This window comes from Vombatus ursinus, unplaced genomic scaffold (assembly GCF_900497805.2).
Source record: "Vombatus ursinus unplaced genomic scaffold, bare-nosed wombat genome assembly UNPS02014778.1, whole genome shotgun sequence".
NCBI lineage: Eukaryota > Metazoa > Chordata > Mammalia > Diprotodontia > Vombatidae > Vombatus > Vombatus ursinus.
Genome location: NW_020954556.1, coordinates 57,906,912 through 57,925,299, shown reverse-complemented (window position 1 = coordinate 57,925,299; position 18,388 = coordinate 57,906,912). Strand labels below are relative to the sequence as shown.

Below are 18,388 nucleotides of genomic sequence, written 5' to 3'. Positions count from 1 at the left end.
CCTGCCCACAGTCACACAGGTATAAAGTGTGGGAGGCAGGACTTAAACCAAGATCTCTCTGACTCCGGTTAAACACTCTTTCCACAATACCATGCTTCCAGTCATGAAATGCTAAAAGCATGAACTACTTTAAAAACAAAAACCAAACTGAAGCGGTCTGGGTTTCATCACCCTCTTAGTTAGAAACATGTGAAATGCAGTCTTCAATTTCAAAAAGCTTTGCTATGACACAGCCAACTTTTTATTTTTCTATTCATAAACAATCCATAGCATCATTAAACAGCGTGATAAAAGAAAACATACAAACTTCAGGTGGATCCTTTTTGCTTGAAAATAGGTGAGCTGGTATCAATTTAATGTGGACAGAAATAAATACAATCCATAATAAAAATGAAATTCCAAGAAGGGAAAATAAAAGATATAAAATCAAAGTGTGTTTCCAAACTCTCAACACAGAGCATGACATCTGACTTCTTTTTTACTCAGAGAACAAGCTGTGTGTTTTCACAAGCGCAGGTCACTGTAGAATATCAACCCTAACTTATATACCCCCAAATGAAAACAAACATCAACAAAAACAAAACCCCACAATTACACCTAGACTCGGACAATTATTTTTCTTCTTCTAACAGAGACAGACATGGAAGAGTAACTGTATTCTTTCACAAATTCAGCTTCATTACTAAGGCAGAGTACCTTAGGAGCCGTCATTTGGGCATTTCCTGCTCATGCTCATTTTAGTATAAACAAACATGGTTTGTGTTGTGGAATATATATTTGAAAAATTCCTTAAAAAAGAATCACAAGTTTCATTTCATATATACATATATATGAAATATATATATACATATGAAATATACACACACACAAAACCAATTTTTTAATTATGTACTGAAAATAAATTACAGGAAATAACTTTAAAATGCAAAGGAAGACAAAGTTTCACAACAAACATTCCCACTGAATTCCTGGGCGTAGGGGTCGGGGGTGGGGGGTTGTGAAAATGCGGTGCTCAAAGCAGGTAAATATCACAAATATATCAAAAACTTCAAATTGTTTATGCATTCACACATTTACATGAGCCACAAACATTCCTTTACATAAACCATACTTAGCCTACTACAGAACCAGATTTTGCCATAAACTACAAAACTTTTAATACAAAATCGTATTTATATATTTATAATTCATATACATGCCCTATCTGTGATTTTAGAAAATAAAAGCTACACACTGTACAGACAATCCTAACTCATAGCTGTAGGCAACATTTTTGGCTGGAATTTCTCCCCCAATAAAATTAATGGCATATTTTATGTACACAAAGGCTAAACTGCAGAAGAGACTGTTCCATTTCCCAGTAATGCATATCGTTTTAGGGCAGGTCTATGGAATTTAAGAAGGCAAGACAAATGCACACTCCATAATCACTTCCTTAGTGACAAGGTGAAGTCCTGTCATTTCTGTGAAGATCTCATGATACATGCACTTTGTGTAACACTGGTACTGACGGCAGTAAAGCAATCTATATTTGTAATGTCGTGGCTCAATAAAGACATCCCTGGTGCCAGTTGTTACTACCATCTCAAACTGACTGATTTCACAGCTACTCCAGAAATTAAAATCTCAATGGGACACCGCATGTTTACATTCTGTTAAAAGATTTCACTTTAATAGATTTCTCAAAATATTTCCCTGATACATCCTTTTCAGACGACGACTTTCTCTAACAAGCCAGAGACTGTAGATTAAATTAAGAATGAGAGATGGCACAAATGTGCGTGACAAGAGAATGCTCCTCTCTCAGTCTCCACGGCACTAACTTGTGTCTTGAAAACAAGTGAAGAAGAGAATGCTTAAAACCAACAACCAGTTTTCACACTCTGCGGCAACAATCTGTGGAGCCAGTTTACACTAAACTACTTCTATAGTGGATTGTAAACTTTGGTTTATTTTGAGTTCTCATTGTACAGCAAGCATGAAAAAGGACGGGAGAGCAGAGCTGAAGAGGAGATGAACTGTCAGTCTGTCTTTAACCGGGCATGATGAGACACCTGGTCAGTCAGGCCTGCTTTGATAGAGTTTGTTACAGACTGCCTTATGTTTTCCTCCATCAATTTATCACCCAGGGGCTTCAATACCTGTGGTATGAGAAATGTGCAAAACAAAACAAAAAGCCATAAGGTAAAAAAAAAAATTACATATAAAAATATTTTAAAATTCAATTCAAAGTAATGAGCAAAGTAACCAAGAATATGGAAAACTAAACTAAAAAGTTTCAAAAGAATAAGCAATACTGTTGGAAATAATGTATTTAGTACTTTACAAAGAAAAATAGAAATTATTTTCTTCCTATATGGTATGTCACTGAATTCAAACCATTTTATAGTTCCTATGAGACTTATGTGCAATTCCATACCCTCTATGCAGCATCAATCTGGTATGTTTACAGCATTTTATGCAGACCGACCGGCCCAGACGGTCCTGCTTAGTGTCCTACATGTGTAAGTGTGAACACTTCATATACAGAAAAGTTAAAAATACTGTCTAATTTTTCTTCTTGTTATTGTTGGATGACAGTCTCTGTCGCTGTGCTGATGAAAGAGCACGATGAACCATTCGGCGTCTAATAACTTCAAACAGTTTGGAAAACACCTAAAACATGGAGTGATTGGTTAGGAAAATGACGTCAGATTGACTTGAAGTTGACAGAGTATAAGACTAAGAAATTTGAGACTTGGTAGGTTTCTCACCTTCCTGGGACTCCTCTGAGGCAAAAGAAAAGAGAAAGGCAAAGAAATTTAGACAAAGTCAGCAACAACAGAGATCTTTTGTCCTCAGAATAGTAATGAACACAATTCAAACTAATGTGAAAATAATTTTACATGCTACAGACTGTTTTCACCTGGCTGACTCCGTTTTAATGACACTTAAAATTCTAGAATTAATGCTGCACAGGAGGTAGATTATTTTAAAGCAAGAACCTGGATAATTAAAATATACCCATAATTTAAAATAATAAAAGTCAACTAGGACAAAGGTAGGGGGGATTATAAACTCATTACAAAAACAATCAAGGAACAAATTGAAGGTTTTGTCTTTCAACCAATCCTTTAGTAAGATACCAAAAATGCTATGAAATAATTTTCAGAATTTTCAGGATAGGGCAGGATTTAAGTCCATACATCCATGAATTCTTATCAACTATGAATAAGTAATATTATTTCAAAAACTTAAGTTTGTAAGTCAGCACTCTTACAGGTGGATTACAGTGGGTAGAAGGAAAGAAGCATTTTTATGAGATAAACTGGAAAGGGAAAAAAACTAAGATATAATAACTTTCCCCAAATATGATTTACTTTTAAAAAAAATTTTTTAAGCAGAAGAACCATGAATTATAGCTTCTTGATCAAATATCTCACTAGGCTAGAGAAATGCGAACTGAAAATAACTACTATACTGTTCACAGATGATAGTAGCTTTATTTTTTCATCTGACATAATGTTCAAATATTCCAAGATGATCATTTTTCATATCTGTGTACTACACACAAAACCAGCATATAGATGCCAGGTTCAGACATAGCCACTCCAACTGAGTAACTGTTTAATGTTAGTGAAGCTTGACTTTAACCATACTAATAACACAAAAAAGCAAAATCCAGAAACAAGTTCTCCTGACTTCCAGTGTATTTGTCTTCCCATGTCATAGGTCAATAAGTTAACAGTTTCTCAGGTCCGATACACAATGGCTTCTAGGTTTTTTTCTTCACAGTGCTTCAGTCTGTCAACCTTATCTTCCTGGTAAGCAACTTTTGTCACTTGGCTGCAGATACGTCCACTACATTTATAATGTAACATGGCCATGCATTGCTTCCTGCTCACTCATACTGGTGAGTAGCACTTTTCAAAAATTTTAGTTATGATTTTTACAAAACTTATTTGGCTTCCCTCTTAAGTCTTCACTGATTATATTACTATTGAGGACTTTCTCATATTCCAAAGAAAACTCATGAAAAACCCCACAGTTAAACACTATCATTCATTTAAACAGAACTCAACATTTTTTGTTGAATTGACTATCTCTATGACAATCAACCCTAAGAATAGGCATTAGGTATCTATCCCAAAGATGTCAATTTTGGTATAGCCAAGCTTGCTTGATCTTTGTGATTCTGAAAATGAATCTTTCAACCCATACGACATATTGACATCTTGACTATAAATCCACTCAACAGAGAGCACATCAATACAAGCACCAGTTCATGGGATTTAAAGGTGGAAGAAACCCTAGACATCATCTAGTTCAACGCCCTCATTTTACAGACAAGGAAACCAAGACCCAGAGAGAATGAGATCTGGTACAAGAAAGAATTAACTATTCAAACAGTGAAGAAGAAAACATCGAGATGGGGGGAGACAGAATAGTCAATAAAAAACTAAAAGACATATACCAACCTGTTCCCATAGTGTTTCAGCAATTTGATCAATCATTGTTCCAATTTCTCTGAACTCCCCAGAGTATTTAACATATGCCCAAGTACAAAGGGATGTCAGTGCTAAACCCATTATCAGGTTACACAAGACAGCTATCGAGTTCAGGCCGATGAAGCCAGTCAGTCCTGAGATTATATACATAGCAAACATGACTGCAAACAGTGTGGCAGGGGTACGAGCAGCATAGAAGATGTTTTTGCCATCATTGTGCTTTACAAAATTTGCATAGGTTTCTTCGATCTCAGCTTCAAGCTGGTCTTGATAACGACGGCAGAACTCATCTCCTCCCATTTTTTTCACAGAACAAAACTGTTTGACAGCTACCTCCTTGAAATCCAAATGTTTTTTTTCTAAATCCGAAGGTGCAATGTAAGGCTTATCTCCACCACAAACCTATTCAAATAAAACGGGAGTACAATGAGCTACCTTCTACAAATAACATTTTTTAAAAAACACTGCCTAACTTTAATTCTTACAATGACAGACAGAACTATGCAAGGCCCAAGGTCTTAACAGCTCAGAGTTGAAATCGAGTACGTTGAATGATGTGCTTCACCAAAAAGGTTTGTTTAAGCCACAAAGGCACATGAAGTCATTTCCCTTCTAAACAGAAGTGCAAAGAGATCATTTAAAACCCGCCCAAAACTTTCAAGTATTACAGTATCATCCTTATACAAAACAACAGCATGGAAGGCAAGTTACTTCCATTATTCTGGGTCACCTTCATTCTGCCTTCGCCCAAGTGCATTTTCCCTGATAAAATGTCATTATCCTTGGGGGCTGTGACAGTTTTATTTTTATCTTTGAATTCCCAGTGCCTGGAATGTAGTAGGCACTTAATAAAGATTGAGACTGACATACCTGAATGGAAGATACAGTGAAAATTGCTAGGAAGATGCATGGTGAAAATATAACAAATACACTACCAAATTATCTTCAATTTAGAGTTAATTTTAAAAACTACTATGGGCCTTAACCTTGCTTATTTTATCAGAGGCTACTATTAACAGCATTCTAAAGTACTTAACAAAAAAAAAAATTCTACCCATATGGCTCATGGCCTGCCACCAGGTCTCTTTTCCTTCTCAAATGGTATATAATCTTTGTAAAAACACCTTATTTCCAAGAATGAGAATAAGGAAGGGGACTAGGACGTGCTTGTGATGATTGTGGTGATGACAATGAACTCAAAACGACTATTTAAAATAACTGACTTACATCAAAAACAACTGCAAAATTACAAAACTACCAACCTGCTCCATGTTTTTGCTATAACTGTCCCTTGCTCCTGCTACTGCAGCAAGATTGTTGGCTTCAGCTGTTGCCTATTTAAAAAAAAAAACTTCTATTAAATAAGAACACTTTTGATGTCTAATTTTAGTCTTCAAACATAAGCTACAAAAAATTATATACATTTTTTCCAAGAAGAGAAACAATAATAAGTCCAAAGATTCATCAGATTCAAAGATTAGCTCTATTTGCTTTACACAAATTTTAGTTTTTGGAGGATGACTGGGGGGATGGGAAGCCACTAACTATATTCTTTCCTAATTACATTTCCCTTATATTAAGGTAAAAGCACGGAATAATGTAATAGAAAGCACTGAAAATCTGGGCCCAAAGCCCAACTCTATTACTTGCTACCTGTGAATTCTTTTTTTTTTTCCCCTAACTCTGAATTCTTGAACAATCACTTTCTGGACCTCAAATTTCTTTGTAAAATGAGGGGGCTGGACTAGAAGACTGATGTTTTTTTCCAGATCTAAATCCTATGACACTAATATTTAAAATGACCTAGACATACACCAAGTAATTATAACTACAAATCATCCAAAAATAAGTTAGGTGGTCAGAATAGGGTTAAAAATGAGACATCTCCATCCAATGAATAATTAACATTTTTCTCTCATATAGTTCATTCAAGAGTAAAAACAGTCACATAATCCATGTAAAAGTAAAGACACACTCCAATCCATAAAGATAAATTTCCTATTTTGGGGGGAAATGCGCCTGCTATACTGTAAAATTGGTAGGCTGTCCAAAGCAGCAAATCCTAAGCGTTCTCAGTTAATCAAAAATTTCCTAATAATACAACACATTCTTACTCTTACAAACTAAGTCCCAAATCAATACATTTTCAAAAAACAAATTTCATTCCAGAAGATAAATTATTGACAAATGAAAGGAACTAAAATGTAATATTATTATTATTATTTTGCCTCAAGAAAAAGAAAGTTTAGTTCAGGTATCTATATTAAGCCATCACCATTAACAAAGGTATGAAAAAACTTGCTAAGTCAGGTACCTAAAAGGAAGGTTTTCTCCTCTCATATAACATGAGATACAGTTTTTAGTACAGTGCTTTACCCATATGTACCAGTATATGATAAAAAATGAACTCAGCCTTTCTAATTTAATTATTCTAATCTATGCCAAGACAATCAGCTGAACAAAACATTTGTCAAATTCCCCAATCCAAGCAAGGTATGACTTCAGATTACCTTCAAAATTGCAGTCACATAGTTTAAAAATCATGTAAAATTTATTCACAACCCCAGTATAACTTTCCATGTTAAGCCCGTTTCCCCCCTCAAATATACAAAATATGATAAAGTACCTGAAGCATAGATTTAGGATGTGGAAGCTCCTCTCCTTGATAGATTTTAATATAAGCCTAAAAACAAACAAATCTTCATTAATTGGTCATTCTTAAAATCTGCATCAAAAATACCAAAACAAAACTTTAAATAATGAGGGGAGGTGTTCATACACACGATCATTCAGCAAAACTGCTTTCATCACCAAGTAAAGCATGTTGATTGTCACAAAGAGATATTACATGGTGGTTTCACAACACTACCAACCTGCCCCCTTTATAAAAAGTTATTAAATAAAAGGTAAATTAAACCTAAAAGACTATAGGATATATTTGAACTGAAACATTTCCACCTGTCTTAAATTAGATCTACTTTATAGAACCTGGAAAACAACATAAAGAATAAGTACAACAACATAAATGGAAAAAAAAAAAAAGCCTTCAAAATGGAATGCTTTGAAAGTAAGCAAAGGAGAGATATGAAAAGCTTCCACCCTCTAGGGTGCAGAATACCACATATGGCAGCTTTTTCAATATGTTAGTTAATTTTACTGAACTTTCAAAAATTGTTTATTAAAAGAGAGAGCTCTCAGAGATGAGGTAGGAGAAGAAAAGGAAATACAGATGATGCTGGAAAAAAAGATATCAAGTTTGGGGCCTGCACCTTCCTTCCACCTCCACAAACACAAACACACACACACACACACACACACACACACACACACACACACACACTCACACTCTCTCTCTCTCTCTCTCTCATACACACACACACACACACACACACACACACACACTTCCATGTAAATGACTATCAAAACTTTCTTACTTCATATGAAATCACACCAAAACCAAGAGTTTTTAGAAAAGGAGTTGGGGTTATAACAGAAAATATCAACCTTCATTTACCCCAACCCCTATTCCAAATTTTGAATAATTAATGCAGACCTGATTTTCCACTACATTATTTATTCTAACTGATTCTCAGTGGTAGTAATCCTAACACTTTGAAGGATGGAAAAGAATAACTGAAGAGGAATGAAGTGTGCTGAAAGTGCTAGCCATAAAGGTACTTTGCCATTAATTATACTTCAACTGCTCTTGGCAAACAGTCACAACTCCAAAAGAGACTTTTCCTGATCACCACAGATAGGGAGTTAATGATTCTCAATCCTACCAGGTTTCATAAATGCTAGTTACAGCATCATGAATGTCACTGTTTTTGTTGTCATCTCCCACATCCACCAACCCCATTTCAAACCTTAAGATAAAGGCTGGAAAATTAGGAAAGTGAGTATAATCTTGCAGGAAATGAAGCAATTCATCACAATTACAAGTTCTATTCATCAAAAGCAAAGGAGAACAGACTTAAAATTTTCCTTGTCATTGCTTTAAGAACCAGTTCTCTCAACACATCTCCATGTAACAATGTCATACCTCATGAGCTAGCTATCACTTCTAATTTAGGAAATTACATTTTAGTGGTTTTAAATATAACAGAGTTTGCCTACCTTAAAGTATTCTACAAGATCTCTACAAGTCACTTTGGATCCACTTATCTCTTTTTCTACCAAATTTTCAGGGGCAAGCAGTAACGGAACCAGATTGCGAAGCTCTTTTTTAAAGTCTTCATCAATATCTAGTAGAGATGGAATTAGTCAACACTAAATTAGTCACAAAAGAAATAGAGATTCAGTCCCCAGTGGCATAAAATAGGTTTCTATTATGGAAAAGCAGTACAGAAACCATCCCTTATTTACACAGCTTCATGGAGAAGCTCTATTAATTATTTTTTTCTTTTTTTTATAGCACATAATTCAAAAAATTTACATCACTTTTACTGAGCTAATTATACACAGTATGTAAATTGATACAGCTAGTTACAGTAGGTACCTGATTCAACATTATAAAGTTTCCCTATACCCTCGTTGAAAATGATGGCTAAATACAACGTAAACTCATGGAAGACAGGAAATGTTTTGTGTATTAAGCCTTGTCTCTAGAATCATGCTTGACAAACAGAAGGGGCTTAATAAATGAGCAGTGAATGAACAGAGTAAGAATAATCCATGAGTCAAAAGTCTCATTTCAGTCAGTGGCTCACAGGTTAAGAAATTGTTGGTATTTTGTTTTGATTTTATTTAAGTGTTTATGTTTTGCTTTTTCCAGTCCTTCTGAATGAGTTTCTTCAATCCTCAACCCTCCTCCATTTAATTCCACAAAACTACATTAAAAAGGAATTGCATTATCTTCTGAAACAAACAAAGAAGACCCAAATCTACATCTGTTAGTACATTAGAGTTTCTTAGTAGACTGCTATATGTCTTGGAAATAAGTGTACACAGTCTTCAAGACCAACTTTTTAAAATGTTGCCACTAGTAAAAAGCTGACACATAAAAGTTATTGTTTAGATAGTTGTGATAAAATTCAACTTTAAAAACCTTGAAACAACAAGGAGGATGGTAACCACTTTTTAAAAATGCTTCAAAACAGAAAAATGAGCAGCAAAGCATTTATATTCCAGTGGCCTCATAAATCCAAACTCCCATATGAAACAAAACCAACTAATACTTGCTTTAAAAAGTGGTAATAACCAGGATTTTCCTACCAGTCAATCTCCCATCAAAACTTGGATTAGTTGCGACTTTAAGACCAGGATGTGGCAACAGGAAACAGCCAAGGTTGGAGAAACAATTGTGAATATGCTTCCTTACACTTTGCAGCTCTTCATGTTGGTTCTGCTTTACCTGTGATGAGGTAAGAAGAAAACAAGATAAAGACTTTGGTTTTTAAACAAATACGATTAAATGCCAACAATGAACACTGAGGAAACATAAGAGAATCAGCCAAGGCACTTTGCAGATTCCACTCAATACAGGCATTCCTTTTTTAAAACTAAGTGTTTCGTAAGGATGAGTACCCAAATTCAAAAGGTGAGAGAGAAGCAAGAAAAGAATACAAGATGTGAAGGTCAATTCCAGCTTGGCAACTTACTACTGGGATGACCTATATCGCATTAACGTTTGCACACAGGTAAAGTAGACGGTTGGACTAAACCTCTCAGGTCCCTTTTAACTCCAAGTCTATTCTATGACAAGTTCTATCCAGTCTTTTTCTCTGACTTGGGGTTCCTCCTAAGGCACACCAATTAGGAAAAGTCTCTAGGCCTTTCCCCCACACTGGCCTCTTTTCTCCAACTGCAAAAGTGATGGCTACAGGTCTTTCCTGCTCCCAGGCTCTGCAACCCTGGAGCTGATGTCGTCTCCGTTCCGTTCCCCCCCCCCCCCCCATAACTAGCTGTGCTACCACATGTGGAGACTCAACACTGTCCACTACTCCAGTCCTACTACTTTCTCTATCACTCTGATACTAAATTCCCTACATCCCTCTCAGGTAGGAGGTCTGTGGGCATCTCAGGAGTACCTCAGGGTAGATTCTGAAAAAATTTGTACTGCAGAGACATTAATGTTTTAATTTAGTTTTAAGTTTTAATGGGGAACTGGGGAAGGTCTGTACATTGTGTAATGAAAAAAGCATCGCACCAGGAATCAAGAGATCTGAACTCTAGTTCATAGAATCAAAGAATTTGAGGGTTGGAAGGGATCTCTCCAGTCATCTACTCATACTCATGGCTTCTGTTTGAAGACTTCAAAGAGGGAGGGCCCACTTCTGCAGACAGCTACATGAGAGCCCTTCAAATACTTGAAGACAGTCGTCACCTCTCCCTTAGACTTCCCCTTTCCCAGCTAAACAAGTTCAGTTCTTTAATCAATTTTCATATAACACGGACTCAAGATTAAAATTCTATGTTTCAGTGAACTAGAATTCTAATCTCCTGACTTCTGGTGCATTATTTTGTTAGTTCTAACTGAAAAACTAATACTGTAGACAAGTGAATCACCTCTCAATTGGTCCTCAGTTTCTTCATGTGTAAAATGAGAGGACTGATCAGAACATCTTTGAGGTCCCCTTCTAGCTTTAAAATTCAATGCATGTAAAATAAATGGTTTTCCTGGTAAAATACCACTGTGTTCTTTTCTCTATTTTTAAAAATAAAATCCTATAGTTATTTTTTAAGCTAGGTTTTTATTGTTCTTTTTTTGTTTTTCTTTCACTTAGTTTTCACCCATATCCCTCCCCCTCCTCCACTCACTGCCAGATAAAGACTGTTGAGAGAAAAAAGAAAGGGGGGAGGGGTAGCAGAACCAATAAACACATCAAAAAGATTTGATGCAACTTCACAAAGCAACAGATGCCACCCTCTACAAGGGATAAAGGAGGGGTAGGGTATTTTCTCCTGTCTCTCTTTGGGAACAAATATAGTCTGTAATTTCACAATTTTCAGTTCTGATTATTTTGTGGTGGTTGTTCTTTCTATTTATATTGTTGTAGCATCATGCATGTTGTTTTCTTGGTTCTGGTCACTTCATCTTGGATTTATTCATGTAAGTCTTTCCAGGCTTCTCTATATTCATCACACACTCATAATTTTTTCACAGTACAGTACTAGTTCATTACACTCATGTAACAAAACTTCTTTAGCCATTCCCTAAATCAACGGGCATCTACTTTGTTTTCAGTTTTCGTTACCACAGAAGTGCTGCTATAAATATTTTGGTGTGTATGAAGCCCTTCTGCACAGTGGTCAATGATCCCCCCACCACAGGATGTTTCTCCCTAGTCTAGTCTATGGATCTACTTTTGTGTTTTTTTAACTAGTTCCAAATGGTTCTGATTGCTACCTTTTAAATATAGTCTGGACATATAGTCTTTTAAATATAATCTGAGGTCTGGACATGCTATTTCTCTTTTTTCATTATTTTCCTTGATATTCTAAATCTTTGGTTCCTCTCAATGAATTTTATTGCTTTATGTAGCTCTAGCAAGAATCCTTTGGATAGTCTGTTTGGTAAAGAATTAAATTCACAAATTAATTTTTGTAGTACTATTGTTTTAATTTTATTGGTATAGCTCTACCATAAGCACTTATTTTTTATTTATTCCTCCAGCTATTTAAGTTGTTCTTTATTTCTGTAAGAAGCATTTGGTAATTTAATCCATATAATATTGAGTGTGCTTTGGAAGAATGACTCTCAAGTATTTTATGCATTTTGCAGTTATTTTGAATAGGACTACCCCTTTTCTAAGTACCTACTGCATTTTATTACCATGGTTATTTTATTGTTTCTGGTTAATACAAATTATTAAATACTACTTATTGGATGTTTCGTACTACTTACATGTTCATTCTTCATTCTCTAACTTTGGCTTACCTGTAATCTTTTTTCAAGGAACTGTCTTCCTCCTTCCAAGCCATATGAATGCTCATATGGATAACTCCAATCTCGAATCAAGAACATTAATGTCTACACAAAAAGAAAAAGTGATCATCTTACCAGCACACAAAAATAACTGCATTTACTGCTATTACCACCCAAGTTTCCCTTAATCCTCTAAACAATCTTTACCAGAAACAATGGTATAATCTGCTTCTGACTTTTCCTCATTTGTTCTCTCCATATTACACACTCACACACACAACCCCTCCCCCAATAATACACACACACATGTGTGATATGTGCATGTGTATGCATATACATATACGATCCAGTAATACCAGCCTCCCACTCCCATCACACACAGCCATTATCTAACTGAAAGTTTAATAAATGTTATCAGAGTAAAATTGGACCTTAGCACCATTTAAAAGTATGTTGGCAACTTAATTTTTTAAAACCACAATGGGATTAAACACATAATTTGATCATAATAAAGTACATTAGCTGACTCTTCATTCCAGAAGATAAACCAACTATATTAAGTTGGTGGTGAGTAAAACTACTGACTTTTGGAGCTGAAAGCTATTTTGGAAGATTATTTAGTCCGACCCATTCATTTTATAGATGAGAAATTAGAAAGGTAAAGTGGTTTGTACTCAAGGTTATGCAATCAGTACAAAGCTTAGGTGGAACCAGGATTTCAAAAAATTCAAGTCCAGTGTACTTTGACCCCACCTGGTATAAATAGAGGCCAAAATAACATATTTGACATAAGGTCGATTCAATAACATTACCTCTACACACAGGAGACTGTAACCTTCACCCTAGCCAGTCGCTTCCAAAATGTAGTCAGCAAAAATCCAGTAAAACAGTATATTAACAGGATTATTATCATCATCAAAAATGTATAACATCAATAAACAAACAAAATTTGGTGAAACACAAAGAACAATCTTATTGTCTACAACCATCTCCAAGCCAAGAGTAAAATTAAACTGGCAAGTCAATCAAATGAATCTTTTTCCTTATCTAAAAAGAGGGTGGACTAGATGATCTCCAGTAGTAGCAGATTTAATATTCTATGATTTCAAAATATTCAGTTGCTATTACATGCAGAACATATGAAAAAGAAACCACAACTGAAATTATAGCATTTGCATTCCCTTCATTACAAAGGGTTCCTCCACAGGAAACAAAATACATTAAAAACCACTTAAATCTAATTTTAGCCTCACAAAGCCTAGAATCCTGCAACAAGGATAAGTACTAACCAAAACAAAAAGTGATTAAATTGACCCAAACCACAAAGCTACAATCTCTTATAGCCACCTAAAGTGTACCCAAGAAAATGAGTTCAGAGTTGAAATAAGTGGGGGCTTTCTCACATAAGGGTCAAGTGGGGAGAGGAGGTGGTAATATAAGGGTGAAACAGAACCACAGCCCTACATGAAAACCACGTCAATTACACTGAAAGAAAAGTAGCAGAACCTTTGGAAAACTTGAAAAAATTACTGATAACAAACAGCCCAGATTCACTCCTTCCTTACCTATCTTTCTGGAAAATTTATGAGCAACTTAAGTGGTATTTGCCAAAGATTCAACTATCAGTTCCACAGGATGTACTTACTAAAATCTACTGTTTCTCCAGAAGACAGAAGCTAACTTGAAAACTTTTCATGCTGAGGTAAAATAACTTTTAAAAATTTACCTGAAACGGCTTCTGGTAGATTTCTTCCATTGCAAGTCTTCCATACTCTGTAAACAACTATTAAATCAGGCTATTAAAATTAATGACACAGGAAGATAGGAAGAAGGTGTGATGTGACACTGATTAAATGGTATTTTTTTCATCAGAAATTAAATATAGCTCAAACAGCACATTAAAAGAAATCAAACATTAAGTTTTTCTAACAGTGTTTATATACCAAAGATTATCCTGATAAAGAACCACACTGATTTATAACTTCATAACACACAACATTGTTATAGTTAGAATGGGGGGAGGGGTGTTAAGATTTTCCAAGTAGATATGAAGATGAAATATTCTATCAAAAACCATTTAATATCAATTTCCTAATATACATACTTGTAAATGCTGAAGATCATCTTCTTGAATATTCTGAGATAAATTATATACCTGTTAAGAAAAACAATCAATGTTGACATAGCACTGTAAGATTTACAAAGGGTATAAGTTTATCATTTTAAACGGAATACCAGCTATAATTTTTATACCACAGCATAAATGAAGCTTTCATCTACAGTTATAACCAACAAAATAAAGATATCAAGGGTTTTTTCTACAATAATCTTCATTTTCTGATTTTAAAAGTCAAATATTTCCATGATTAAAAACTTCAAATTTGAAGCACAGCAATTCCTAGTCTTATCAGCAGGAGCTTTGCCTTTGTCGCTCCTATCAACTGAGCTCATCAATCTGGATTAGTTATATCATACTCTGCTTCACTGACGACCAAGCACCTCATTTTCCTGACTCTTTAGCAACTAGCTAGCTGCAGTAGTTCATGTGCTTGTATCCTTCTCACAGTGCTTTGAAAAGCTTTCTGTTAGCAGAGCATCTGGAGAACATTACGATGTGGGAAGAGCTAAGCTCCCAGGTGGGTCCTTTCTCCAGTTTTCCTTAGGTAGGTGAAAGAGCATGTTGTTACAACATTAGCACTAATTAACCAGTAGGAAGTCAAAGGGTTTATGGTATTATTGGTGGAAATGACCTTAAAAGAAGCTGCATCACCAGCTGCTTGGGTGCCACTGGGCCTTTCCATGTGACCTCCAGCTTGAAGTGCTCTCTCCCATTAGAATGTGACCTCCTTGAGGGTAGAGACTTTTTCCCACTTTCTATTTGTATTCCCAGCACTTTACGCATTTTAAGACCTTAATAAATGCTTCTTCATTTATTCAGAGGGAATCTAAACAACGACAAGAAGATCCTGTTTCGTAGAAGTTAGTTTAACAGTAACTGAAGTTTTAATAGAGAAGGTACCCCAGCAGTGGATGCCACAGGTGACTATGTGGTTACCCAGAGCTAGGTGGGAAGACTGAAAAAGAGCACAGCAGAAATGAGATCCAAATGGAAGCTAGCAGCTCTAACCAAGGCATATCAATGGGTGGGGGTGTATACAGCATTTGTACCATAAACAGCCTCACATTCATAAAGCAGTTTGCTTTCCCCAAACGACCATGATAGGCATGGACTGGCAAAATAAAGTAAGTAAAGTAGGTAGTATCATTATTCCTACATGTAATAAATATTTGTAGAATTTAATTATGATTTAAGAGTGGGACGTTGGTCGGTCAAAAAGCATTTATTTATTAAGTATTTACTAAGTGCCAGGCCCTAGATTAAGCACAGCTGTTACAAAAAAGGCAAAAAAATCTTAAAGCAGAATGCTCTAGTACAGGGCTGGGGAACCTGCAGCCTCAAGGCCACATATGGCCTTCTAGGTCCTTGGGTGCAGCCTTTTGACTGAGTCCAAGTTTTACAGAACAAATCCTTTTATGAAGGGGATTTGTTCTGTAAAGTTTGGATTCATTCAAAGGGGCTGCACTTGAGGATCTAGAGTCACATGTGGCCTTAAGGCCGCAGTTTCCCCAACCCCACTCTAGCAGTTATGGGATGGGGAAAAGCTTCCTGTACAAGGTGTCTTTAAGCTAAGCTTTAAAAGAATCCAGGGATTCCATTCCAAGAGACGGCGTAAAAAGGGATAGCACTCCAGATATGGGAGACACACAGGCAAAAGGCACAGAGATGAGGATGCCACATTAGATACAAAGAAGAGTTAATAGGCCAGAGCAGCTGTATTATAATGTATGGAGAGGAGTAAAGTGTAAAAAGTTTTAAATGATAAAGAGAAGAATTTTTATTTAATACTAGAAGCAACACGGAGACACTGGAGTTTATTGAGGTCTGTATGAGGGAGTGAGGTCTGAGCTTTACGACATTCCCTTTGGAGGATGGAATTCCCTGAGGAGAGGATGGAATGGAGCAGAAAGACCAAATAGGCAACTGCAGTAGTCCAGAAAAAAGGTGATGAAGGCCTGAACTAGGCTAGTGGCTCTAGGAATGAACAGAAGAGTATATATGTGAGAGACATTGTGAAGAGCTTAGATATGAGGAGTGAGTCCAAATGAGAAGTCCTGGACAACACCAAAGTTGGGAGACTGAGTGACAAGGACGATGGCAGTGCTCCCAACAGTAAAATGAGGAGGACTGGACATGTTGAGTTTGAGATGCCTGAGACATCCAATGTGAGACACATATACAAATAACGAAAGCATAGGTCAAAATGTAACAGGTGCTATGACAGTCATGGACGGGCAAAATGCTATAAAGAATAGAGAGAGAAATTACTTCCAAGACTGCTGTGTAAGTCAGAAAAGCCTCAGTGGAAAGAGTGGGGCCTAGAAGGGCAGGTATGATTTTAAAACCTTTTGATATCAAATTATATTTTAAATTCTACAAATATTTATTACATGTAGGAATAATGATACCACCTACTTTACAATGTCTTCTGGGGGAAAGCACTTTGTAAAGCTTCAGTTGTTTATAAATGTGACACTGTTTATGGTAGAAATGCCATGCACTACTTCCCCACCCATTGATATGTCTTGGTTAGAGCTGCTGACTTCCATCTGGACCTCATTTCTGCTGTGCTCTCTCTCATTTCCAGAAGTGTTGAGTAGTTTAGTTTGTCTAGAGTGTAAACCACACATGAGAGAACAGTAAATAAAATTAGAAAGGTGTGGTGGCACCAGATACCAGAGGGCATCAAACAACAAGCTAAAGAAGCTGAACTCATTGTCTATGCCATTCATTTGATTTGGTAAATACAGTAATCACCTCCAGCTTTACGACATGTCTTGGTAATTCAGTTCTTATACTCTTAGTTAACTTTCTCTAAGGGAAGGATAAAGGGCAGACCAGCCAGGCAACTCACCCAGAGATTCAGACAAGGGAATCAATCAATCAATCAACATTTATTAAGCATCTACTATGCACCAAGACAGCCTAGCAAATCCCTAGTTGGACAGGGCATAACTTGTCCAACACTGAGTTTACTACACCATGCTGCCTGCAGCTAGCTAGTGAGTCAAAATTACCAAAGGAAACCATGTAAAGGCATGGTCATAGGCACTGGGAGACAGTGCCTTAGAAAATTCCAGATTAGGGGCAGCTAGGTGGTGTAGCGGATACAGCACTGGCCCTGAACTCAGGAGGACCTGAGTTCAAATCTGGCCTCAGACACCTGACACTTACTGGCTGTGTGATCCTGGGCAAGTCACTTAACTCACTGCCTAGCCTAAAAAAAAAAAAAAATACAGATAAAGAGAAAAGGATAACAGAACCAAAGGCAGCATCCTAGCAGTGGTGCTGGTAGGTTCTATTCCAAAACTTAGCTAAAGTAATGAAGATCAAAGTCTCATCTTCATCCCCTTATCCTTGCTACCTCCCCCCTCTCCCCACTTTAGGATATGGAGGCTCAGGATGCTCTGGAAGGAGGGACAGAAATTTCAGGCAAGGGTTTTAATGTTTTTATATGTCATGGACTCCCTTCTTGACAGTCTGGTGAGCCTATGGACAAATCCTCAGAATGTTTTTAAATACACAGTTTTATTAATGAAAAGTACTTATCAAAATATTTTTTAAAAACAAATTCAATGACCCCAGGTTAAGAATTCTCGGTTTAAAGGAATGCTTCCTCGCCTCACACTATGTACTTAACTTCACATTTAATCAGGAAATGTCTAATATAAGCTAATAGAAAAGAGGAAATGGAAAGGGGAGTGGAAAGGAAACCAAGAGGACTGAGGCATAGGAAGGACCCTTCCCAATTTGGTAAAATACTAAGGTGTCTCCCACATGAAGGGCTTGTACATTCCTGACATGTGAACAAAAAGACTTTTCATATACCTTCCAGAATATGAGTGTCACCAACTGCAATAGTTGCCAAGGACAAATTTTTATCTTTAGGGCATCATATTTTCTTTTCTTAAAAAG

The 18,388-nt window shown here is 36.3% G+C and overlaps 1 protein-coding gene across 3 annotated transcripts in view; it reads right to left on the bottom strand.

Moving 5' to 3' along the window:
• Positions 1-218: 218 nt before the first annotated feature.
• Positions 219-18,388, bottom strand: part of ATL2 (atlastin GTPase 2) — a 79,102-nt gene continuing 60,932 nt past the window's right edge. For 2 of the 3 annotated variants that reach the window (XM_027865138.1, XM_027865137.1), the window contains exons 5-13: positions 14,459-14,509; positions 14,081-14,137; positions 12,367-12,459; positions 9,702-9,840; positions 8,604-8,731; positions 7,114-7,170; positions 5,750-5,821; positions 4,458-4,889; positions 219-2,141 (exon numbers count right to left, since the gene is read on the bottom strand). In XM_027865138.1, coding sequence (XP_027720939.1) covers positions 2,022-2,141; positions 4,458-4,889; positions 5,750-5,821; positions 7,114-7,170; positions 8,604-8,731; positions 9,702-9,840; positions 12,367-12,459; positions 14,081-14,137; positions 14,459-14,509 — 1,149 coding nt within the window. In that variant the 3' untranslated portion in view covers positions 219-2,021. Of the gene's footprint in view, positions 2,142-2,209; positions 2,656-2,753; positions 2,769-4,457; positions 4,890-5,749; positions 5,822-7,113; positions 7,171-8,603; positions 8,732-9,701; positions 9,841-12,366; positions 12,460-14,080; positions 14,138-14,458; positions 14,510-18,388 lie in introns of those variants that run through there. The other variant, XM_027865139.1, reaches the window with a different exon arrangement.